Genomic DNA, 26,951 nt, shown 5'->3' on the forward strand with positions numbered 1-26,951 from the left:
GCTGTGAGGACACAGTGCTAACCACTGAGACACCGTGAAGCTCCGTGGCTCACTGCTTGTTGCTCAGTCTTGGAGTTGTCCTGGTTCTGAGCTCTGTTGTACAAGTGGAGTCAGTGAATTTTGAAAGTGCTTCAAGCCTTTAAAAGAAAGCAATTTTAGAATGAAACAAGCATAAAAATGAAAAATCCCCATAACCATTATTATCCTTCTTCAAAAGGGTGTGACAACTATGAATAATATTTCGTTAGAGCAAGAGCACTGTTTAAACGTTTTTCGTTAAGTCAATTAAATTTTCTGTCAGTAACAAGTGGTACCGCATAATGCCAACTAACTGCCAACTTTTTGCTTACAGTTTACACACATGAAATCCTTGCACAAATTTGTGTATTCAGCTAACCAGTTGTTCCCTACACTGGGTTCTTCTGCGAGGAGTTCAGACATTTGCAGCCACGCATCTGTAGTTTCGCTTTAATTCTTCATTGCTGACACGCAAACGTTTCCTCATACTTTTTGCTTGTCTCAATCTAATACCCTAAGCGAAAGATCTTGTAATCTCAGAATCTGCACAGGTGCCGTAGTCAGGACATCACTAAAATGTGGCATCCAAATCTGTCAGATTTAATCTTATCGTCGGATGATACTTATGTAAACTAATGGCGCAAATTCGATATTGCAAGTATTTATGTCGTCTCTCGGATCTCCTGTTCACATCGAAGAAACTTCCATCGGTATGAACTATCTCATAGGCGCACTGTGCATTCTTTCGCTGGCAACAGTGGTCGGTAAGTCGTTAAATAACTTTTTCAAAATACACAAATTACTTATTAGGAAATGGCCGTTAACCATCACATTTCAAAATGTCAAATTCAGACTATTAATCCATTCTCTATTACAATAACTGAGCACGTCTGTGACGGTGCGGTTGCGCTGCAGTCACTTAAATCGCGATAATGCGCTCCCGATATTTAGAAAAACCTTAACTTACCTATATTAATGGACGGGACCAAATGAATAGTTACTAGAACGGACTGACTGAAATACGAGTGAGTTCATCAAACCAAAGACACTACCCGCTGATGGACCGATAAACTATGACATTTTATTTGTTATTTCCAGTAAATATGAAAAACCATTTAACCGTGGTTGAGAACTAAGTGTTGGCTGTCTCCAGACTGCTAAAGGTCTTGTTTCACTATGGCAGACATTGGCAATACGTTTTTGGTGGTGCTTTATGGTGCCGTTTGTGAAAGAAAGTATTGAAAATGCATTGTGGAGAATGGGTTCGATTTAAGCCTAGATAATGTGAAGCGGAGACTATGGGAGAGAGAGGCTGTTCTGGCATGAGAGTGTGTGGTATAACCAGTTACCAGGACAAGTTCTTTGTCATCTTGAGTTTTTTTTTTTTTCATTTTCAGTTCTGTGTTGTTTGTTGTTCTTCTCCTTTTTCTGTTCACCTGCCGACAGATTCAAACCTGAATAGAAGAAAATCACCGTACCTGCAATATTTACCTGTACGCCTGCTCCTCCCATCTGCCGGACACGCTGCATTACAATGGCACCATGTGATGAAACCGATCACAAAGATCTTTTTTCACAAATGAGTGATCGCTAGACCCACAAAACAATGGATGTATTAATAAATACAGAGTTAGCGTGGGAAAGTGGCCTACTCCCTAGAGAAATCTCACCTAACAGGTCAATCAGCCAACACAAGTTTCATGTAACTCGAAGTGGAGGCTGCATCAAGTTTCAGACGAACTCAAGCAAGCAGTGCAAACACGATGATACAAACAATAACCTTAACAAACATGCCGTAATGTATGTCACGCTGTCAAAGGTTATTGCCTGTGCCATAAGTCATAATTTCATTTTTTCTTCACTTCACGTGCTTTTATATCATAAATTATTGCCATGTACCACGAGTAAAATAAGACCTTGTTAAAGGAAAGGTAATGATTTACCTTAAACAGTTAATCAATAGGGGGCACTGACAGATCATAATAGGAATTACACCCAGAATTCTATTATGCTAAGGGTGATTACTTTTTCATTTTTGATCAAAAGCATTCCTTCATCTTTGAATCTCACTATTTTTGTCACATAAACTTTTAAATGAGTGTTCTTTGATCTCTTTATATTATTTTCGTTTTCTTTGAGGAAAACATTCGTGTCAGTAGTAGTTTGCACTGGTGAACTTTTCTCACTCTTTTTCTTTTAAAACATTATTTTAACCAGATATGTACCCTTACCTTTACTCTAAAATAAAGAAATTGAGATGAAGACGTGCTGGGACAGATGCCTCACTGAACACCGTGATATGTTCATGTTGCTCCCTGCATATTATTGCATTGTTGGATCCTTGAGTTCCCAGACATGTCCCTCATCCTTGATATTGCATAAACACTGGTCATAATCACTGAATTATAGAAATACCATGGTCTGATTGAAACAACTTCATTCAGTACCATTTTAAAGCCATTGCCAAAAACAACACAAGTAAACATGGCAACATTTGTTCAATTCAGTATTTGATTCTGTTTGTAAAATTCTATGTTGGAGATGCAGGTTAGAAACTATTTTTAGTGAACGCTTTGTGAATCCTACCTAAAGTGACCATATTCATACAAACATTTACCGCCACCAAAATTAAAACATATTATTACAAAACAATGTTTCAGGAGTCTATATCTTATCTATCTAAATAACTATGGTAGGACCATTGATCTATGATTTGAGATGGACTGACATTTTGTTGATTCACAGAAAACTCTACGCAAAAACTTGAATCACATTGATTTCAAATAACTTCAGCAACCCTGTCTTTGATTACAAATTGGCAGAACTGTAGAAGCCCTTTTAAAATGTAAACACGCTGAAACACATGACAGTAATGTTAACCTTAGGGATCATTGTAGAGACCAGTAACACTGAATTGTCCTCTAAACGAGTGCTGTCATTAGGTGATTGTACGGGCTCATGTATTGTAGCTCATCTGCAGAGTGAAATTATTTTAGTGAGAAGAATTCAGATTTCACTTAGAATCTTTTGAGTCCGCAAACCAATTTATACAGAAAAGCACATGTAGAATGTTGACTTGTGTAACGACCTCGCCTCCTCCCTTGTCGGCCTCAGCCACTCAGCGCTCAGCGTCGCCGGTCTACTGATCACCGGTCTGATCACTCATCACCCGCACCTGTTCACTTGTTAATTTCATTAATTCTCCTGCCTATTTATACTCCTTAGTTCTGCACTTCCCCTGCGAAGTCTACTTTTGGTTACTTGCCACAGACCTTTGCCTGAGATCACGTTAGAGCCTGTTTGTATTGTTTAAGAGAGCCTTTTGTACCTCTTCAGTTCCTTGTTCCTTTCTGCCTGTTTTTTGGAATAAATTCCCGTGTTGCGCACTTGCGTCCGATTACAGTCTTGGTTCTTGACAACTTGATACTTAAAACTGACAGTGATTCAATTTGGGCTGAAGGGGATCTTTTGTTTGATGTTTTTCTTACCTTAATAAATGACAGTATTTAAAATCTCTTCTCCTCTACAGTTTCTCACTCTTTATTGGTCTTTGCAACGAGTATACTGGGAGAAACACCGTTTCCAGAATTCAGTCTGGTGTTGATGCTGGATGATGTTCAAGTGGGATACTACGACTCAATTAAAATGAAGTACATCCCTCAAAGATATAACAATTTAAGTTCACAAAATGAAGAGACAGAACATGAAGACATCAACAATGTATTTAAAATGCTTTACAATACCATGACATCCCGGGCAGCGCGGTTGCACAACTGTCTGAATCTCACAGACGACGGTAAATATTCCACGTATTTATAAAAGCATTCCGCCGTTACATTTACATGAGCACGACTTCAAGATTGTTCGACTTGCAATTTACATCATTGTTTTCCTGTCTCTGTGTCTCTCAGGAATACATGTTCTTCAGAGGTTTGCTAAGTGTGAGATAGTGAATGGCATTCCAGGACCGACTGTGACAAATAATTCCTTTAACGGCGTGAGAGGAGACGATATGGTTTATGATGTGCATGACAGCAGCTTTATAGTCAAGGAGAGATGGCCGTTAGAATGTTACAGAACAGATGGAGAGCATACTCAATGGCAGATGAAAGCCATCTACCACCCCCTCTGCATTAAATCCCTCACCAAATACCTGAAGGAGGAGAGTAACCTTGTGATGAGAAGAGGTACTGCCAAAGAAATAAATAAATAATGATAATAATAACAGTTTTAATAAATATGATGAAGTAAGAATGCCCTGCACCTCAGTGAAATACATTTCATGACAGCGATGATTTTACAAACTGACTTTATTTTTGTCTAGAACATTATATATTTCACAGTGATATGCTGTTATTGATACTGAGATGTGCATATAACATCACAGAGCAAGAATGAGTTAATTTGGTATCGAATGGTGGACTGCATATTATATGAAAGGCAGTTTTAAACCTTTATCAGTTTATCAAAAGTGGGTGTTACATATTTAAAGATTTTCTGAGTGAAATAAGTCCTTTCCCTCATCCATTTTCCTTGATTACTGAATTTGTAAAACATTTGATCTCTTCCAAGTAACATCTACATACATTAATAAATGTCCGAGCTTTATCTCTTTCTATGTCATACTGTAAAGACCTGAAGTAAATTAACCGTGCAAATGTTAAATAATGAAGTCCAGTTTATGCGATGTAGTGTTGTAATGAAGTTGCAGACTCCTTGCAGATTCAAAACACAAGAGAGCATCTTAATGCTTTAATGTTTTCTTAACCATGCCAGAGCCCTTTTGTTTCTTTTGTTTTTTTATTTGGTAGCATTTTAGAAAAAATATGCATAGTATTTTGTTCCATTCCTCCTAAATCTTTCACCAGATCTATATCTAGGGACTGTGATATGTGATGTCCTGTGAGTCCCTAGGACTGAAGTTTAGTTAAACTGTTGCATAGTGCATTATAAAAAGATGTGTACAGATTTGCATAGAGTTATAAAAGTTAGATTGTAGAATCTATTTATGTTTGAATTTAAGGCCTGATTTGTTTTACTTGTATCTCAGTGACATTTTATTTTATCCTGATTATCTGAACTGTAACCTTCCACTATTGTTGACTGATGCCATTAAAGGCATTGTGAAGCATTTCATCTTCAGTATTTCCACTCTCTCATCTACAGTGAAACCCACAGTCAGTCTCTTTAAGAAGACTCTCGCAGACTCTGGAGGGATTCAGGTGACCTGTTTCGCCACTGGTTTTTACCCTCGTCGCATCGACATGACCCTGCTCAGAGATGACCAGCTCGTGTCTGAGGAAAAGATGACTGGAGGGATACTGTTACCTAATGCTGATGGAACTTATCAGATGAGGAAGAGCCTCAGGGTCAGTGCAGATGAAACAGGAGAGAGGCATAAATGTACCTGCACTACCTCTCACCTCAGCCTTGAGAACAAGCTAAACAGACATATTGGTAATGTATATCAGACTGATTAATAATAATATATGGTACATTTCTGTGAAGATTTTGCTAGCTGATATTTCATCACATTGCTCTCAAGATTCGATTCATTGTTTGATGCGCAGTTTCCTTATGTCTAGTAAGCTGAGCTGAAGAATGGGATGTTCATTTTGATTCGGTACACATTCTGTAAACCATCACAAGTTTCTCGAGGTTTTTGGTGCTCATCAGCAGACGCGTGGTGATGAAGACAGTGAGATGTAGCTGATGGTTTACTATCATGATTTTTTTTGTTTGTTTGTTTGTTTTGCAGGTGTCACAATGTAGTTTTTCTGAGAGATTAGAGACCCCAAAGTAGTGTGTAAAAATCAGAACACATGATAATCCAATCAGAATCGCTAATTGTATGATCCCCTGCCTTTATAAAAATCTTTTAAGGTGTCCACCTTTAGGAACAAAAGATCCTCTGAAATCTACCCTGAGCTGTGTGATGCCCCATGGTCTCCAAATCCAAAAGTCTCCCAATGTTTTCTAAATCTAAATTCCAAAGGTTAGGATTTCTAAGAATGTGTAGTGTGTAACTGGTATAGGTCTCATATATTTCAATATTTGTATTCTGAGGCACATTAAAACAAGCCTCTCCTAAGCACATTTGGCTTTTCTTTCTCTTTTCAAAAAAAAAAAAAGTTTTCTGGCCTCCTTTAAAACTTAGATATGTAGCATTCAAACTGATTTCAGTATCTGTAGCCTACTTTTTTTTTTTAATTTCATCCCATTCAGGATGAAATACAACTTTTGGCTTTATAGTATCCACAGCCTGAAACTAAAGACAGGGACAAAAAACACAAATGGTAGAATGAGACCCATGAAATAACAGTTAACATCAAGTGGGACTAACAGGGATCATGGACATTACTTCTTATTTTGACAACCATATGATTCTCTACAAATTACTAAGAAATTTTCTGTTTACTTCCTTTGACAGATTATGGTCGACCTGAGCGATCCTCAGCAGTTCCTGCAGTGGTGGTCTTGTTTGTGTTGGTGTTGGTATCCATCATTTGCCGGATCCTATGCAGGAAATGTACAGGTACAACAGCACTGAGACATTACCAAGCCAATAAGAGTCACTCTCAGAAAGATCATTCTTGTTATGATATTTCTATGCGAGGTGTACTCCATATACAGTTAAATCTGTTGATTTATTTGAGTCATTGTGTTCCAGGTTCCAGATTTTTCACTAAGGTTGGATCTCCTCTTAATGCAAGTGAGTGAAGTTTTGATGAGTTCATTTCTTTCTTTCTTTCTTAAAGAATTCTGGTGTGTTTAAAGTACGCGTTATGTACCTGTCATGAGACACCTTTGTGTAAATAATCTCTGTGTTATATGCTCATAACTTTCTCTTTTAAAGCACTGCCGTAGTGTCTCCCATCTACAGAGTACAGCAAGTGTTCTCATAGTGTTCTCTCTTTTTTAGTGGCAGTGGAAAGTCATCCCTATACAGAGCCAAAGTCGTGAAGGTGTTCCTGATCAGATGACCCTAGACTCTTTTAATAGATCAAAACTGATCGTGTGGAATTATGACAGGAGTCACAATTGATTTTGAACTGATATAGTTCAGTGTTGATCATGTGACATTTTACTTTGCATGGTTGTTTTCAGCCCTGTTGTTCTGTTTGTTGTTCACTGAGTTCTAAATTCTTATTCAGTGAGTTTACTTTACATTCAGTCTTATAGCCTGAAGCAAAATCAGGTTTTATGCCCTTCAACCAGACTCCAAGCCAAAGACTGTCACCAAGCACTTGCTCACATCACGTCTCACTACCACTGTAATTTCATATTTTTGTATATTAAATAGTTGCATCTTCCTCACAGACAAACACTACTTTTCACATTTGTATATCCTGAAGCCTGGAATGAGGCTGCTATCAGCCTTTATCGTGTCTGTCGTGGAGCTGACAGCAAATGACTTTTCAAATGTAGCTCAGATGTAGTTTTGACCAGTTTTCATTTAATGCTGTGTCTACTTTTTCCACACTCATACTCCTCTTCATTTAACTTGGTCAAACACCTTTTTGAATTCACTCAGCGAGAGTCAGAGAAAGCGGTGAAACCACTCAGAGAAACCAGCGCAAGTGTTTGACTGCTTAAAATAATGCCAAAGCACTGCACAATTCACAATTAAAAAGTTAAACAGTTGTCTGTGTGTGTGTGTGTGTGTGTGTGTGTGTGTGTCTGTGTGTGTGTTTAAGAAAGATTGCATTAACATAATACCATTGACCACTGGAGAACAATGCTCAACCAATGACTGTTCAAGTTCGCCTGCCCATCAGGCTGTAATTTATTAGCTGGTCACCCGCACCTGTTTTCTGTAGTCTAAACTATTTAAGTTCCTTGTTGTTCAGTGCTTGTTTCTCAGTCTTTACATTTATAATTAATGTGTGTTTAGTAATACATTGTTATATAATTTTGCTTTAATGCAGATCATTGCTCTTGGAAAAGGTTTTATAATATTTTACATGAATTTCTCTCTAAATGTTTAAAAAAGTGACAGTTGAAAACTGTAGTGCATTTTTTATTTTCCACAGTGGTAAATGTGCAAAAACTGAGCAAGAAAACAGAAAGTGCAACTTTTTACAAACGGCGCCCCATACGGTTCAGCCGCTTGTCGTACTTTATTAACTTCACGTCAGACTGTAGTAAGATGTTGCAGGCACTTTCATGTTTTGTTGACCAACCAAGAGAGAGAGAGAGAGAGAACTCTCAGAGAAGTAAATAAAGAACTTCCTTAAAAACGTGATTTTGAATGCATTTGTTTCAGAGGATTATTATCCTGGCATTTTCACTAGTAAAATGCAGAAAGCATTATTATAAAGATAATAACGTCGTTATTATAAAGATAATAACGACTAAAATTAAGCTCAAATTAATTAATATTACCCATTTGAAATCTACCTAAAAAAGTGTATGCTGATATTGAGAGAGAATGTTCATACAGTAATGCTTGAACTAAAGCCAGCATATTACATAATTTTTTTTATTACATATTTCATATTACGTAATTTTTTTTGTTTGTTTATTTTTCCTGGCCTGTCCACATACTCATATTTTGGACAGAAGTGTACAGATTTATAAAACAACATAGAAATATACTGCTAAGCTTTTACAACTACAGTCAGTCCAAAGCAATGAATAATATTTCATCAGCCTTTCTGATTCATCAAGATCCTCTAGTAATAACATTTGAACAATAAGTCAAGCAGTACGTTAAATCTGGTGTGACCCCCACCAAAATCAAAGCTATGAAAACTATTAACCTCTCTGCCTACTCTCAGATCTTTATATAGTATGTTATTTTGAAACGTACTATGTCTCTGCATGTTCTGCTTCTCTATAATCATCATCATATCATCATCATAATAATAACAATAAATGTTCGATATTGCAACATGTGTTCACTGCGTCAGTATAATACGGGCCTGCAGGGAAGGAGGAAGGAAGGATCAACAGTTGTGCCTACAGGAAATGGAGGGAGGGTGGGTTAGATGCGGAACCCGAATATGGTCAGGGGTGTCCTCTATGTACTTTGTGACTTAACATTACTGAGGAGTTTAGAGGGACTTTCCACAACAGCAAGTAGGAAACCACAGAGGGTGTTAAATTACTCTAATTTTAACTCCGCAATCAGAGGCTTCTATATCAGTGGACACACGTCCAAAACAGAAAACTCGGTTTGTTGCCACCATTTTAATCCATGTCATGGTTGATGAACTGGTGTTCCGGAATGCTGAATTAGGAAATTCCTTATGCACAATGAACAGACTGAACATTCTAATGTGTCTTCTGACATTTTCATCAACTGTCAACGCAGGTAAGCGTCTCTTTTCACATGATTGTTTTAGTATATTCTTCTTATGACCATTAGGACTTGATATAGTCTAGCCAACTTTCAAAATTTTGAGAGGAGAAGGAGAAGAAGAATAAAAACAAGAAGAATAAACACAAGAAGAAGGAGAAGAAAAAGTGCTTTAATTAGTCTCTCACACACACTAGCAGTGAGTGGTGAAATGTGGCCTCTGCACTAAACCCATCCTAACACCACTGAGCACACACAAACACTACAATCAGTGAACACACACACACACACACACACACACTAGGGGCTAGAAGCAGTGGGCAGCCACACAGGGGCCCAGGGACAAACTCAAGTTCTTTTTGTCAGTGCCTCGGTCAAGGTCACTGACAGGAGTAATAATCCTAGCCTAGGATACATGTCTTTGACCTGTATGAAGTGTTGTGCCAGCTTGCCCTATCACAAGCTGGATAAATTCAGCAGTTTTTTGTGACTGTACTTTATTCTGGTAAAATAACAGGACGAGTATTATATGCCATTTCTGAAATTCAGAATCAAATCTGCATTAAGTTACATATGGACTATTTTACCACAATCGCCTCTTTTTTTAATACCTTATATATGGATTTTTAATGGAAACATTTCAACAGTCGACCACACAAACAAAAAAGAAGAACCATCCCTCCCCTCCCCTCCCACCCCGCCCTTCATGCAACATTGAGGACCTAAAAACAAGAAGTATAAAGATTAACTTAAAAAAAAAAAAAATCCAGAAACGCAATGGGTCCTAGTGGAAAGTAAGAATAACTGAACCACACAGAATGTGCATTTACAGTGAAAGCAAAAAAAGATAAAAATAATTCTGGCATTCCCTCTAAGAAAAAGACAAGCTGTTACATTATACTAATTGTAAACATTATACTAATAAAAACAATTATCCTATTACCCATGCACACGATATACACACGTTACACATCTATAAAGGAGACACAGCTCTTAGGCCCTCTTAACAAAATTGAATATCACTCATTCACCCCCACTCTAATAATAATCGTCTGAAGAGAATTAAATAAAAAAAATGAAAATAAATAGATAGACAGATTAAGGGGGGGGTGTCTTAGAGAGATACATGTAGGCTCTTTGCAAATTCCATAAAAGGAGACCATGTAGCCTTGAAATTCCCTTTGCTATATCTAAGTTTTTCTAAAGGAATTAAGCAGAGCACCCCCTTGACCCAGTGTAGAAATGGGAGGGCCTTTATCTGACTACCAATATTGTAAAATGAGTCGTCAAAATGTGAGTGAGGAAAATGCTGTAGCGTTAGGCTGGGATATAGCAATACCATTCGCTCCCTCAAGCACTCCAAAGATGGCCGTAATGTGATGAGGTTCTATTATTCTATCACATATGAAAGAGAAAGCCTCAAATATACTACTCCAAAATGTATTCAAAGTTGGGCAAGTCCAAAACATGTGACCCAGTATTGCTGCGCTCTGGAGGCACCTCGGACAGCTTGGATTAGTTTTGGGATATATTTTGGATAATCTTTCATCAGAGAGGTGCAAACGGTGTAATAAGGAATCACCTCTTTTTGTTTCATCAAACATTCTGCCCTAACTTTTCAATACCATTTAATCATTGGTGTCAGGCATGGTGGAAGAGGATGGATGCATGTGTAGGTCACTTTATTCAAGTCAAATAAGATTTCAAAAACTTACAACCTGAAGAACTGGCGAACAGAATAGAACCGACACCCTCCACAGAACAGCAAACAACACAGGACAAAGAAACAAGAAAACCAAAGAATATTTATACAAACCTTAACGAGGCTTAATGAACTAAAGACAGGTGAAAACTGAACAGAACTTAACGGGGCTAAACCAGGAGGAGACTAAACTAAAGGGACCAACAGGACTGAACCAAAACCCAAGTGCACAACAGATCCCAAACTGGCCACTAGAAGGGGGAAGAAATAAAACACAAGAACAAAAGAAACAGGGCGTGACAGTTGGCTGCTAATCTGAATCTATTCTGATTTGTTCTGACTTGTTTTGTTTTGTTTTTGTTCTGAAAGCTATCCAGTAAAAGTTTCTACGTTAAGCTGTGTTTCACACTGGACAAAACTGGATTTTCAACAACAAACAAAGAAACAAAGAAACAAAGAAACAAAGAAACAAAATCACAATTTACATTCTATCATACCCACAGGTTCACACTCTTTGCTTGCCTTTGCTACATATATAGCAGGCGAAACACCATTTCCTGAACTTAGTGTTGTACTGATGTTGGATGATGTGCAACTGGGATACTATGATTCAGCTGACAGAAGATATGTCTGCCGCCGCCCGCACACCAATTCAGAAGACTACGATAGTGAACAGAAAGATGCTGCTGTTGTGTTTGGAAATTTGTTTGAGCAAATGAAATATAAAACAACACGCTTAAGGAAACAGTTAAATTCCACTAATGGTAAGTTTTCAGTTTCTCATTTTCTAGTAAAGAACTGCCAATTATTAGTGTTTGAGGATGAGTATTCTACCCTGTTCTTGTAATTAGAGTGTGGATCACTCAATTAATCAACGAGCAGGCTTAATCACTCACTACAGAGTTGCAGGTCAGCAGTTCATGACGTCGATCTCCTTTCATATTTAAGGCCTTGTAGTATTTTGCATAGGCTTAGTGTTTAAAGATGTCTGCTCAGCATCAGCAAACAAATTCCTTTTATGATTTCATCTCTGTAAATGAATTGGCAATCTAAATGCAACCTCACTATTTGATGTCAGATTTTCACTGGAACTATTGTCATGACCTCATCTTTCTTTTACCCCCCCCCCCACCCATCACTGCCACCACCATCTGAAGAGATTGATGTTTTTCAGAGGATCAGTGGGTGTGAGCTGTTGGACGGTGACGTCCAAGGACAATTTAAGTTATTAGATTCTTACAGTGGCTTTGCCGGAAACCTACTGGAACTGAATTTCAACTTGCAAAAGAAGACTTCACTGTGGAGCATGGATTCGATAATCGACTGGGGCATTCACACTGAAAGTGGTACTAAAGTGATAGTGGAAAATATTTATCAGCCTATATGCATCAAAACCTTACAGAGGTACCTTCAGAGAGAAAAAAGATATTTGCTGAGGAAAGGTAAGAACATGTCTTTTCCACTAATTTTGTTGAGTTACACATAATGGGCTCCATACATTGGTTTAAATGTTGGGTTAAATCTATTTTAGTATAGATGGTTTAAACCTGTCCAGGGTGTTTCCCCACCTTTCGCCCTATGACTGCTGGGATAGGCTCCAGCACCCCCCGCGACCCTAATCAGGATAAACGGCTTAGATAGTGAGTGAGTGAGTGAGTGAGTGGTTTAAATCTGTGGTTTTGCTTTGGGTGTGCAGTTTATGATTTTTCAATGGATTTGGCCACACAGGTAAGAGTAAGTCAGATTATCAGAATAGCAGCATATCTGAAATAGTGTGTTAGCCTATGAATCTTTTAGTATATTTTGATCCACACATGTTTTTGGGCACCATCACCACTATAACAGATGTGTGATTGTTGTCCTGGATTTGTAAGGATTCTCAAGAGTGCAACAAATTTTGGCTTGTCTCTACTTCGTCCATCACAGTGAAACCCAGAGTCAGGCTTCTCAAGAAGACACTCACACACTCTACAAGGACTCAGGTGTCATGTCTGGCTACTGGTTTTTACCCCCGCCACATTAACCTGACACTGCTTAGAGATGGTCAGCCAGTACCTGAAGACCAGCTTACTGGAGGGATACTGCTACCTAATACTGATGGAACTTACCAGATGAGGAAAAGTCTGGAGGTCAGTGCAGGGGAAGTAAACCATAACTACACCTGTGTAGTCACCCACCTCAGTCTGGACAACAAGTTGGACATCAGTATGGGTAATGTAATGTACTTCTTTTTTGTTTGTTTGGTTTTTGTAATATACATACAGCACTTTTCATGTCTTCAGACAGTTATCAGTTCAGAACAGTGTACTGTAATCGTTCAGGATAAGGAACATCACTTTTCACAAATGATGTCAATATTTGCCATCAGTAAAAGTTACAAGTGTCAGTAGTTATGATTAATGGTTGATATTACTTATTTTAAGAATCAATATAACATAATCAACTTTATTTTCATCAGATAACTTACAAACTCTCTGTTTCATTGTTATGATAGATTATGATCCGGGTCCATCCATCCTACCCATAGTACTCTTTGTACTGTTGGCCTTGTTTGTGTTGGTGATGATATCCATTGGTGGTTGCATCATATGGAAGAAATGTGCAGGTATAATAAGAACAGTGAGACAGAGTTTACTAAAGCTAATTTGGATCAAGAGATGTTTTTCTTGTTGTGTCCATTTGTGTGTGAAATATAATGCTCTCTTTCAAATATTGTTAAATTCTGTAAATATTGAATATTCTGCATTCCAGGTCACAAAGAACTGACCAAGAGTAGAAACACCGCTACTGCAAGTGAGTGTGTGAAGTTTCAGTAAAATAGAATGAAAACTTGTGCAGTTTGTTTTTTAAAGTTTTGGACATAAATCACCATTGTGTCATTAATCAGTGTGCTACTCTCTCATGGATTAAAATTTTCATTGATAGCTGCAGTGATTCTTGTGTATGGTGAAGAACAAGCAAACACTTACATACCCTTACTCTCTTTTCAGGTACAGAGAACAATGAGTGCTCCCCAGAAACCAAATAACCTGAGAATGTTTTAAAAGGTCCCAACAAGGCATATTGAATTATGTTATGAATCATAACAGAATTAACTTGAATTCTTGGCATATTCTTGGCATATTCTTGGCATAATCTACCAGTTTTTTCCTTACTTGTTGCATTCTAAATTCAGATTCAGTGGGTTTACTCTGAGTCGGGGGGGGGGGGGCGGGGGTGGTTAAGATGATTTGAATGCATGCGATTCTGCTCAATTGGCTCAAGCGAAAACCTTGATGAGTTTTCAGCCCTTTGCAGAAAGTATATTTTACAGTTCCGTTCACAAAAAATCTCATTGTTGTGACCCTTTTGTTCAGAACTGTTTGGACAGATTTCTACAGATAACAAACTTATTTAAACAAAATGTATTTATTCATTCACTTATTGATTAGATAAAACATGCATACTACCAGATGAATGACTACTTACTGCACTCAGCTTAACAGTCATTGGAAAAACTGTTGTAGTTTGTACTGTATTTTTGGGGCATAAGATGTCCTGTCTGAATATTTCCTGTGTGATTTTGAGGAAAGCATTTCATCCAACACAAGTTAAATCATCAAACTGATTCAATGTTGACACTTTTTTCCTTTGTTTTAAGAGCAATGTATTATTGTGTTTATCTTATTCCCTATTGTAACAGATGATGTCTGGACCTAATTATCTAGACTTCTTTTATTTTACTTTGTCTTTTTTATTTTTGCATTCAATGCAAAACATCACTGTAACAACACTCAGACCTAACATTACGATGTAACATTCACATTCTGAACTCAAACAAGATCAGGGCTCACACTCACACCCTGCAATCAGATATCCAACCAAAGGCTGTCACAAAATACATTTACTTTGGATGTAGGCACTCAATGAGTGATTTTGGTGGGAGTGTAAGTGCTGATGCATAAATATTCTATGTTTATGATGCATAATAGATAATTGATTCATAAGTGATTCTGTAATTTCACACAATTAATGAATAAATAAATAATCTATTTGATGAAGTTTTAAAATTGAAATCTGACGTGATTAGTAAATTCATTTTTTACAGTTAAAATACAGTAAGGCACAAAATAACGCATCTGGGGAGAATGCGGAAGAGAAAGAAGTCAGGGTTGGTTGCTGTTCCAATGGACTGTAGGTGAGCAGATGTATGTCGTGAGACCCTGCTATGTTGCATTCAGGGTTATAATTATTGATGTCTGAAGCCAAAGCAGAAAGTCAAAAAGACTTTCAAAAGACTGTTGAGGACTCAAGAACCTCTTTTCATGCCAAGCAGAACAACGAAGTATTTGTTTATTTTTTGTCTTCAGGCTATGTACTGTATAATTTGTTGATGTGTTTAGTACAGTCTTCATTTACAAATATAGTTCTCACGGGCGTGATTAAGGCGTGGATACATCGGTGAGATAAGACGTGCCCAAATAAATGCCCGTTTCAAAGAACCAACCTGTGTCTGTGTTACTAAGAAGAGAACTACAGTTGTTGTTGTTGTTGTTGCTGATGTTGTGAGCATAAAGAGGTAGGACATACAGAGACGCAAGAGGGTTTACAAAATAGCCTACTATATAAAAATCCAAAAGGAAGCATTGAGCTTGATAGTTTTCATTGCTTTACTGTTGGTGGGGTTCACAATAAATTTCATATACTGTTTGACTTCTTGTTCAAATGTTATTACTTACTCAATCTACATCTATGTATATGCATTTTGGCAAGCAAAAGGCCAAGGTTAATGAAATAATATACATTGTTTTGGACTGATCATAGTTGTAGAAGCCAAGCAGTATGTTTTCATAGAACAAGGAGAGATCATTACACAAATACTGTTTTGTAAATCTGTAGACTTCTTTCCAAAATATGAGTATGTGTACAGTTACAGTTATGGTTACAGTGCATACGTTACTGTATGAACATTCTCTCTCAATATCAGCCTTCAACTTTTTTGAATGCTGCTTGCTCACATGTGTAAATCCTGAAGCCTGGGGGTGAGGCAGTTCATGTCATGATTTGCTGAAGAGGCTGGATGCATGTGCAGGTTAGTTTCAGTTTTATTTTAAAAGAACGATACACAAGACTTCTTGGAACTTACAGAATTGCGTATTCAGGCTTCACAACAGGTTAACACAACACACAGACAACCGAAGCCAAATATAGGAGTATTTATACAGGACCGGGTAGGACTAAATTAACAAGAAACAGGTGGGACTAATGATTAAACTAACAGGGTGAACCAAGGAAACCGGGAGGTAACAAAAACCTTAACCAAACTTCACCACTAGAGGGGGAAAGAGAGGACCAAGGTGTGACAGTTCTGTTGTTACAATCAGCATGTGTCATATATCTGTTGTGCAGGTTACAGCAACGAATTGAAAACTCATGAAAAAGAGAAAAAATGAAAGTGATGAAACACAATCCAACTTCATGAAAAACAGACGCGATGCAAATAATGTCTGGTTAGAACTTCAGTGAAAACAGTTTTGTTATTTTATTGGTTTTTATAAGGCCTAGGATTCTTTTATACGGAATGAAATTATAAATTTGGTTTTGAGGCATTTTTCTGCATTTCTTTTAAAATGTAATGCATGGAAACTCCTTCATCAGAGCCAAACATGGTGAAGCATGGGACTTCATAATGTTTTAACTGCATTAAAAGCGTCAGGCAATGACACCTCATCTCCCCATGTCTGCCTTTTATCTCGTCTCTGATCAACAGCTCCCTGTGTACTGGTACAGTTCCCTCTGCCCTGAAGAGCGCACGGGTCAAACCACTGCTTAAGAAGCCCACTGTAGACCCAGCTGATGTCAGTAGCTACCATCCAGTATCTCTTCTACCGTTTCTCTCCAAAACCCTGGAACGTGTAGTCTATAACCAACTCTCTCCCTGTCTTCTCAAGAACAATCTCCTGGATCAGAATCAGGATTCAAAGCTGGCTGCTCCACCCTCCTTGCTGTCACAGAAGAGCTCCACTTGGCCAGAGCAAAGTCGCTCAGCTCTGTCCTCATACTCCTGGACCTCCCCCCAGCATTTTACACAGTTAACCTCCAGATTCTCCTCTCATCCCTTGCTGAGATGGGCTTTGCGGCATCTGCACTCACATGGTTCGAGTCCTATCTGTCCGACTGTTCTTACCAGGTTTCTTGGAGGGAATTGGTCTCCTCCCCCCGCCCTTTCCACACTGGGGTCCCATAAGGTTCTGTACTTGGTCCACTCTTTTTCCCTCTTTACACCAGATCACTCAGACAAGTTATCTCCGCCCACAGTCTCTCTTACCACTGTTACGTCGATGACACACAGTTGTTCTTCTCCTTCTCCCCCTCCGACTCTCAAGTTCAGCCTCGCATTGCAGCCTGCTTAGCCGACATCGCCTCCTGGATGTCCGCTAACCATCTCAAGCTCAACCTGGAGAAAATAGAGCTTCTCTTTTTTCCCTCTGGTGTCCCCCTCCAGAGCAGCCAAAAACCTTGGCGTGACCCTGGACGACCAGTTGAACTACTCTAGTCACATTGTGGCGGTCAGTCAATCCTGTAGATTCTCCCTCTACAACATCAGGAGGATCTGCCCCTTCCTCATGCAACAAGCGACCCAGCTCTTGGTCCAAGCACTTGTCATCTCCCGCCTTGAGGCCGCGCCATCAGGCCACTGCAGCTTGTTCAGAACGCCGCTGCATGCCTGGTATTCAACCTCCCAAAGCACTCTCATGTCACTCCGCTTCTTACTGCACTCCACTGGCTTCTGGTAGCAGCCCGCATCCAGTTCAAGCCACTGGTGCTGGCCTACCAGGCCACAAGAGGCTCCGTCCCATCCTACCTCAAGTCTGTTAACTCCTTATATCCCTGCTAGAGCTCTCCACTCTACCACTTCTGGTCAGCTGACGGTCCCCTCACTTCGGGAACCCGGCAGCCGTTCTTCTCGACCACGCCTCTTCTCTACCATGGCTCCAAGATGGTGGAATGACCTCCCTCACTCAGTCAGGACTGCAGAATCTCCTGCCATCTTCCACAGGAAACTGAAAACCCACCTCTTCAGGACCCACCTGTACCACTGCCTAACCTCCCCTGTCTATATCAAAAAACAAAAGAAAAAAAATCCTACTAACCTTGTCCCTATATCACAAGTCTTGTACTTATCATTTACTGTCACAGAATTCCAGGAGCATAATACGGAGGGTAATTAATGTACAGCCTTACTGTGATCTCTGTTTATGGGGCAATGGGATCTGATTGATGCACTTATTGTAAGTCGCTTTGGTTAAAAGCGTCTGCTAAATACCAAATTGTAAATTGTTTTCATATATTCTCCTTGCTATTCAGCTAACTTCAGCATTTATTCTTTAAAGTGATGCTAAAAGGATCTCAATAGCTGGTTGTCAGATTAACAGTTAGTTCGCTGATGACACTGCATTATTTCCGAATAATGCATCACAGTTTGTTTAGGTTACAAATTATATAAAGATATTTTCTTAAGTTTCAGTTCTACATTTGAATCTCAGAAAATTGGAACGTCTGCCAATTAAGGAATGTACCAGTCCATCTATATACAACATTCCTGTGAAGTACCAAATCACATATTTAAGAATTGTGGTTACTAATGATACCTCATTTTTGAAAATCAGGCACACGGTTCAAAAGTTACGTGCATAAACCCACCCCCAACTTTTGAACCATTGGTGAGGTAGTAGTAGTTGCCACAGAAAGTCCCAAGCCATTTGGCGGATGTCATTCACCCTCTTTCTCGCCTGTCTTCCCTATCTCTCTCTACTATTGCTATCAGATTTGATTATTAGAATTTTCAGTGGTGCAGAAATTTTGGGCAAATGCTTCTGAGGGTATGTTGTAATTTTACTGAAATTTCTTTAGGATGGAAGTGTCCGTACAGAGGACACACCATAAATCTATGGAATTTTCCATTTTAGGATTGAAGGAAATGTCCATAAATTAATCGAAAAGGTACTGGTAATTTTCTGCCAAGACATTATCTGTTTTTCTACGGATTCTTTTCTTGCTGTTTGGTAATCGGTCACAGATGAAAAGCTATTGCCAAAAACGGACAGTCCTAAGATTAAAGGAAGGATGTATGAATTGAACGTTTTATTACCATGTTTGAACTTGTGCAACATGGGCTGTTGGGGAATCCTCTGTATGTTTCTCTTGGTTGTCTGCTCTCTCTCTCTCTCTCTCTCTCTCTCTCACTCTCACAATTCCCAAACCTCCCAACGGCCAGTCTGCGCCTGGTCATGTGTAGGTTAACACAGCGTCAACGGTGCAATGAAATGTGTTGGATGAGAGAAACAGGTTAGCTAAGCAATAAGATCACTAGTCATGGAAATATATAATGTAAGATTTAAATAAAAATGGTATGAGCTATAAATAAAATATAAAACTGTATCAATGGATGAAAAGAGGATTAATATGTAGAAGTAAAGTGACGAGTGCATTGCACATACTGTATTGCACATAGGGTATGCAGTCATGGTTGATAGAGCATTAAACAGTAACCAGTGCAGAGAGCAGGTAAGCGAATATGCAATGTGGAATATTTAGATAAGTGAGTTGAGAGGCCTGATGGACTGGTGGTAAAATCCATCCTTAAGTCTAATAGTACGTGCCGCCATGCTCCTGTATCATCTGCCAGACGGTAGCAAGGAGAACAGTCTTTGATGGTATTTGATGATAACAGGGAGCAAAAAACAGGGGAGCAAAAAGTGAAGGTAGTAAAAATAAAATTCACTACAAAAAGTAAAAGTAACATTCAAAAAGTATTTTGAATTTTTTTCAATTGTACATGCTTTTGTCCCTGTTTTATAGTTTTAGAGGGCTGCTTGCTATTTATATATTTGTTTATTCATTTATTTTTTAATTATTTTTTTCTATTTATTTATTTATTAGTATTAGTGCTTCTCATCAGACAGGTAAAGACCTATTCTGCAGTGTGTGATTGTCTGTAGTGCTGTCAGTTGTGTTGAATTATTTATTCACGTAATCACTGTGTGGTGTAGGTTGGGTTTTCCTTATTTAGGCTTTTTTTCTTGGCATCATAAGCTGGTTGTAAATTAATTACGGATTGCTGTGGACGGCTCCTTTAGATGTTTTACTCATTGGCTGATTGGCAACTGGTGTTCTTTTAAGATTCGTTATGGTCTTACGGCCGTTAAGGCAGCACCTCTAGACCCCCAACATTTTAGCCCATCGTTTGCTTTTTAGTATTTGTGTTTTTATAAATTTCACTTGCATATTTTACAACCTTTTATTTGTAATAAAAGCACCTGTTTATTCTGTGTATCTGGGTCTCGTTCTAGTTGTTGTCTCAGACACTGGTAACCTAAACGTGGGGGCAAGAGCAACTATACTGCTGTCTACCATATTGACACAGTATTGCCATTGAATTATCATGATCAAAGTTCTTTCGCCCGCAGTTAAATATTCGTCAAAATCTTCTATCAGCTCCTGCCTCCAAGCATAAGAGGGTTTCACTTTCGGCTCATTGTGTTAATTGCATTTACAGAATTAAGAATTCAGGAGTTCAGAATTGCGGATACTTAATATTTTTTTAGGATCTACACCTTCAGCAATATGAACATACTGTCTACACTTTTGTGTTTCCTAACATTTTGTGCTGTTGTGAATGCAGGTATTGTATTCAATTTTTACTACTCAGGCTTACCAGTTTTACTTTGTTCTATTTACAAAAGGCTTCCGTGTACCGGGTAATCACAATGTAAGGTCATGTAAACGATAAGAAAATTTAAGGTTTTGATTTCTGTTATAACAATGGTATTTACAGTTTACAACCGACAGTGTTGTTTTCAACATGCAGTAGTTTACCTCAAATTAAAACCAATGTCTCTCTCTCTCTCTGTCCTTCTCTGTGTGTATACAGACTGCTTGAAAAAATGTGAACGTTTTAGGACGTTTAACAGAAATACTTGCGCTTATTGCACTGTCCTATCGTATGTATGCCAAAGGTTTAACCACAATCTAAGAAGGTGTGGGCGAGCGTGACACTCCAGTTTATAGTTTACAAATATTTGGAGAAAACATATTTGAAGACAAATTCGATACAAATTCAAATAAATTCGAAAATAGTTTGGGAAAAGACAAACAATTAGTTAATTCTTAGGCTATGCCAAAAACAGCGGATGCTGAAAGGTGATGTCAGTAACATAAATGAAATGGTGTTCAGTTTTCCCCGCAAGCGCTCGTTTCTCATAGTTGAAGTTGGTTAGACTTTGAAAAGCTGGGCAAAATGGACTTCGTACAGTAATGTGCCGCGACTGAGGGAGTAACAGGTTGGCAGGTTGAAACTGGAGTTACTGGCATTCGGAAAATTATGTAACACTAGATCAGCAAACCCGGCTCTTAACCAAACAAAAATAGCCTGATATAAAATGTCACTTCCCAGCCGACATTTCAAGGCTTACTCATGGTTGAGTCAACGTCATGGATCAAGGTTGAATGACCGCTGAATTTGGTTTCGATTTTGAAAATCGAACCAACGTTCACACAGCGATGTTGTTTCAACGTCTCAATTTTCAACGTGGGTGAAAGTGTTGCGCCAACATTGAGTTAAGTATTGACATTGAAAATAGAATCAACATAGACATCGCGACATGGTTCACACTAGAAGCATTACTTACACTAGAGAATTGAATTATGTTTCGCTTCTAAATTACTCTTATTTGTTTATTTAATTATGTTACAATATGATGCTGTGCTATGACTAAAATATACTCAACTTACTCAGTCAATCTAAACTATAAGATGTTACAATGAAGCAAAGGTCACTTATTAATAAACAAAAGAATCTAAAAGTACAGAACAACCAACCTGATACCTAGGCCTACACTTCACCAAATGGTGACGTCCCAAATTACTATCTGTAACATAAAAACTTAAAACTTAGAAAAAGGCATCCCAAAAACACCGGTAAACATCCCCCAACATACATCTACTTCAAACATGTTGTCTAACAACAAACAAACAGTAAACTTGCCCAACAGAGTAAAAGGGGCGAGGCCAACGACCACTCTCCGACGCTGCAATATTATAACCTAGTTTCCAATTGGATCAACATGACAATACTGTCTTGATCAGGAATTTAATGTAGGCTACACCTCATATGTTTTCAGTGTAATTGCGATATGTAATGCAACTTGCTGTGCATAACTTGCAATACTGATATGCCTATACTATAAACATGAAAATAAACAACTCTAAATAAGTCAATAGTAAAGCTTGAATGTGATCAAATGAAACTCCCTGGAAAAGGATATTATGACACTTTCCTGAATAAATATGAGAGAAAGCAGCTGTTACAATTTCCTTTTGCTTATTGTTGAAGACATTGTTGATTCAATGTACAGATCTTTCACCGTTGAAATTTCAACATTGATTGAAGTATTTTGTTAACATTTCTGCAACCATTGGCATTAATGTAACGACCTCGTCTCCTCCCGCACCGACTCCAGCCATTCAGCGATCGGCATCGCCAGTCTACTTATTTTACAGTCCTCTCCCACAACAACTGACACAGGAACTCTCAACATTATATATGAATTTAAGTAAGGTCTCAAAAATCCACAGTTCATGCAGGCAGCTAGGTTGACAACAGCAAACCTCTGTCCATTATCTGATCTTTTGCATCTTTTTGTTTATGTGGGTCATAGAATTTTAAATTGTAAGTAAGCTTCCTCACTTGCTCTCTCACATACAAATCCATACAGTATGTCAATTCAATAAATTTCTTGTCTTTGTAATTCACTCTGTTGATTGCAAAAGAAGCCTTGCTCTCAAAGCAGTTGACTTTAAAGGCTGAAAAAATACTTTTATACTCACAGGCTCTCACTCTTTGCTTGCATTTGCAACATACATCATGGGAGAAACACAGTTTCCTGAGTTTGGTGCGGCGGTGATGCTGGATGATCTGCAAGTGGGATACTATGACTCAACAGAGGAAAGGTTTTTCCACCGGAGGCACAACAATACTGAAGACTATGTTGCAGAGCAGAAAGATGCTCGCCTTGTATTTGGAAATATGCATAGTGATGTCAAATTTCTAACAACATATCTAATGCATCAACTCAACCACACAGATGGTGAGAGCACTTCAAATTTGCAGCACAGTTATACCTTATCAAGATGATTTTGGGATGCTAGTTACCCAGTTCATATGGAGTCATACTGGCTAGATCCTGTCATGCTTTTTCCCCATAGAATCACCCTATCATGTTTTTGTCTTTCTGAAGTCATGAGTACAATATGTTGGCACATGTTAAAAGCACTTAGTAGTTCTTGATGTATCCTTGATATAAATCATAAAATTTTGAGCAAACTATTTTCATTAATCAGTTAATTTCTGTAACACATTCAATTAGCAATCCTAACTGAAGGCAAGTGCAGTGATACATATCCACAACCACCCTGGGCAAGACTGCTATCCCATACTATATTAAACAGGCTTACAGGCTCATCACATATTACTTGCTACACTCTCTGTGGAATTAGTTAATTATTTATTTGCTTACTTTTTCCCTTGATATTTTCAGGAGTTTATGTTTATCAAAGAATCTTCGGATGTGAGCTGCTGGATGGTAGTAAATCAGGACAAATGAAGTTGCTGGATGCTTTCAGTGGCATGAACGTGGTGGAAGTTCAATTCAACATGCAACAGGGCACCTTTCGACGGAACTTTGAGTCGATAAAGGCTAATGAATGGACCGCAGATGATTTGCTGGTGAGGATGGTTTATCGTCCTATCTGCATTAAAACCCTGGAGAGATACCTTCAAAATGAGAAAAGATATGTAATGAGAAAAGGTAAGACCAAATACAAACACCTGCTCCTATCTGGTCTTATACATTGTTGTTTTGACCTTCATATTATGGAGAAAAATTGATATTTGGGTCAGAGTTCATGAGTCCTCAAGTACACCCTCAAACTTTGTTAAAAAGTTGTTTGATAGTTATATCAGAATTTTATTTTACTAAATTACAGCAAAGCAAATTTCTTAATAACCTAAGTAGGGCTGATCCTATTCCTCATGAGGCTCTTAACAATATTTTCTGAAATCTTTTGTCTCCCAGTGCCATTGTATGAATTGCTTTAAATCAAGATTTGACTCTTAAGACAAAAACATTCTTATATTTTTTCATTGGGCAGAGTAACATTTTAAATTGATACCATGTTGGATGTAGTCACCGACTCAGAGATGTCTGTATTCCTTTTCTTTTCTTTTTTTTTGGAGTGGTCAATTGCTTGCATTACTGTACGTCCCCCTATGGTTTGACACCCATGGGAGTATAGGAGGGTGTGAAATATTGTATGCATTCTCCAATACATGCAAAAGTCAGCCACCACTGTCATTTCTTTTATGCTAGCTAGCATGGCAAATTGTCAGCTTATTAGCATTTATTATTTCTCATGCAACTGTGTCTTAACTTAAATCTAATATTTTAAATCAATGGCTGGGTCTAAGTTTATGTCCTTTGTTAATGCTCAATTCATTTTTCTTATTTGTTATCCCTTAACAATATTCTTTTTCTTAGCTGGCTGTCTGGTTGTAATTATTTACCTTATATCTGTTGAATACTACATATTAATCCAATTCTATCTCAAGAACACTCTGCACTTACATAGTATCAACATTTTGTCCATGTCATGCCAAAATAGTGGTGTGACATCTCTGGTGAAGTAAGAAATTTCCCAGTTTACTTATTTTGGAAAAACACATTTTTGGAGATGCATGGCTGATCACAACAGATTTAGCATAATTCAGCACCACAAACACCACAGCTGGTAATGACTCATTGGAATGTGCTGAAGGTTTTTTTTAGAGTGTCCATTTTCTCTACCACAGTGAAACCCAGAGTAAGACTCCTGAAGAAGACACTTAGAGACTCTGACAAGGTTCAGGTGACATGTCTGGCCACTGGTTTTTACCCTCGTCACATCAACCTGACTCTGTTCAGAGATGGTCAGTCTGTGTCTGAGGACCAGATCACTGGAGGGATACTGCTACCTAATGGAGATGGAACCTACCAGATGAGGAAGAGTTTGGAAGTCAGTGAAAAGGAACTGAGGGAGAGACAGTACACCTGCACAGCCACCCACCTCAGCCTGGACAACAAGCTGGACATCAGTGACGGTAACATATATCATTTTGGTTCATAATATACAGAACACTTTTGTAGTGCTGTTGCTGGGCAGCCTTTCATTTTGTCATGTTGTGCAAGTTTGAAATTGACTGTTTTGTGTTTATTATTTGTAGTTATTCTAGATAATTGGCAGCCCTTTTGGTAGTGATATCTTTGCATGGGATAATTTTGTGGCCTCACTGAAGGTTTGCTTGAAAGCTCTGTTTTCACTGAATATTAAATCATCTTTTAAGTGCAATCCTATCCTGAAAAGAAAGAAAGAAAGAAAGAAAGAAAGTACTGTTTATAGGATTACTTGCACCTTTTCATTGTAAAACAGTATTTGAGATTTGGTATTTGCTTAATAAGGGAGTTAACAATTATATTTGGCATTTCAACGTGTGGAGGTACCCCTTTGTGCTTTGACTCTTCATCTTAATCTTGTATATGGCTCTAGCCAATCGTGAGCGATCTGTTTTTTAAAAGTAAAGGAATCCCATAAATGTAAGCCAAAGATGAAATGGCATATGGAAAGCCTGTGTGTAGTACATGACTCAAACTTGGTATTTGGTGTGATTTTCCCACCATGGCAATGAAATTAATACTAAACTTTGCACAATATTTTTTTTTGCAGTTTTAAATATTAACAAAGTCTCTGTTTACTTGCTTTGACAGATTATGGTCCAGATCTGCCGATTCTACCCCTAGTGATCCCTATACTGGTGGTCTTGTTTGTGTTGGTGATGACTATTATCGCTGGCTATGTCATATGGAAGAGATCCACAGGTACAATAACAACAGCGAGAGAGATATTAGCCAAGTTAACAAGGATCACAACCAGACAGATTATTTCTTATTGTAACATCTGTATGTCAGCCATCACGTGCCCTGTCAAATATTGCCAAATTCTGTAGAGGCTGAGCATGGTATTTACACTGTAATGTGTTGATTTATTTGAGTCATTACGTTCTAGGGCAACGGCATCAGGGAGAATACTCTGCTACTACAAGTGAGTGTTTGAAGTTTTAGTGGAACTAAAGTTTTACATAATAGCTCGGCAGTATGTTTAAAGTGTATGATATAATCCTGTCATTTGACAGCTTATTTTAATGATCTCTGCAGTGTACAGTGTATCACACCCATATTCACAGTCTCCTCTCTGTTTTCAGATGCGGAACAAAATATGCCATCTGCAGATCCCACATTATGACACAGTTTCTGCTCAAATGACCTCAGAATACTTAGTGTATCAAAGCTAGTAAAATTGAATTATGGCGTGAATTGTAATTGATTCGGACCTAAAAGCTTTCAGTGTGACATGTTTTACTTTGCATGATTTTTTCAACTTTACTGCCCTATTTGATCTTCACTTTGTTCTAAATTCTTCATTTCAACTCAGTGAGTTTAACTTTTCGGTCTTACTGCCTTAAGCAAGATCAGATTTCACATCCTCACCTTTCAACCAGACTTCAAGCTAAAGAGTGACCAACATTTTCCCTTATCACTACTTACTGCTACTGTAAATATTACATGTTAAATAGCTGCATGTTCCTTAAAGTTATAGTTTTGTTAACAGACTTACTGTCACAGCCTGCACCACATTTTGGACTTTTGTTTTGATATGGCTTTTGCTCTTGTTCTGTGTCTGTCTCTGCCCCTCACCTGATCCTCTTTATTCTATTTATTAACCTTGTTTCAGCCTTGTTAATTTGCACCAATCATGTTTCTCCAGCTTAGTTCTCCTCTTGTATTTAAGCCCTTGTGT

General features: G+C 38.2%; 1 protein-coding gene across 1 annotated transcript; it reads left to right on the forward strand.

The window, feature by feature from the left end:
* Positions 1–22,926: 22,926 nt before the first annotated feature.
* Positions 22,927–26,473, forward strand: LOC115805203 (popy Class I histocompatibility antigen, A-1 alpha chain-like). Its single transcript, XM_030765720.1, has 6 exons — positions 22,927–23,149; positions 23,600–23,869; positions 24,910–25,197; positions 25,862–25,972; positions 26,160–26,195; positions 26,356–26,473. Exons 1-6 carry the CDS (start codon positions 22,927–22,929, stop codon positions 26,394–26,396), a joined length of 969 nt encoding a protein of 322 aa, XP_030621580.1. The 3' UTR covers positions 26,397–26,473.
* Positions 26,474–26,951: the final 478 nt, after the last annotated feature.

This window comes from Chanos chanos, chromosome 1 (assembly GCF_902362185.1).
Source record: "Chanos chanos chromosome 1, fChaCha1.1, whole genome shotgun sequence".
In the NCBI taxonomy this organism is placed as follows: domain Eukaryota; kingdom Metazoa; phylum Chordata; class Actinopteri; order Gonorynchiformes; family Chanidae; genus Chanos; species Chanos chanos.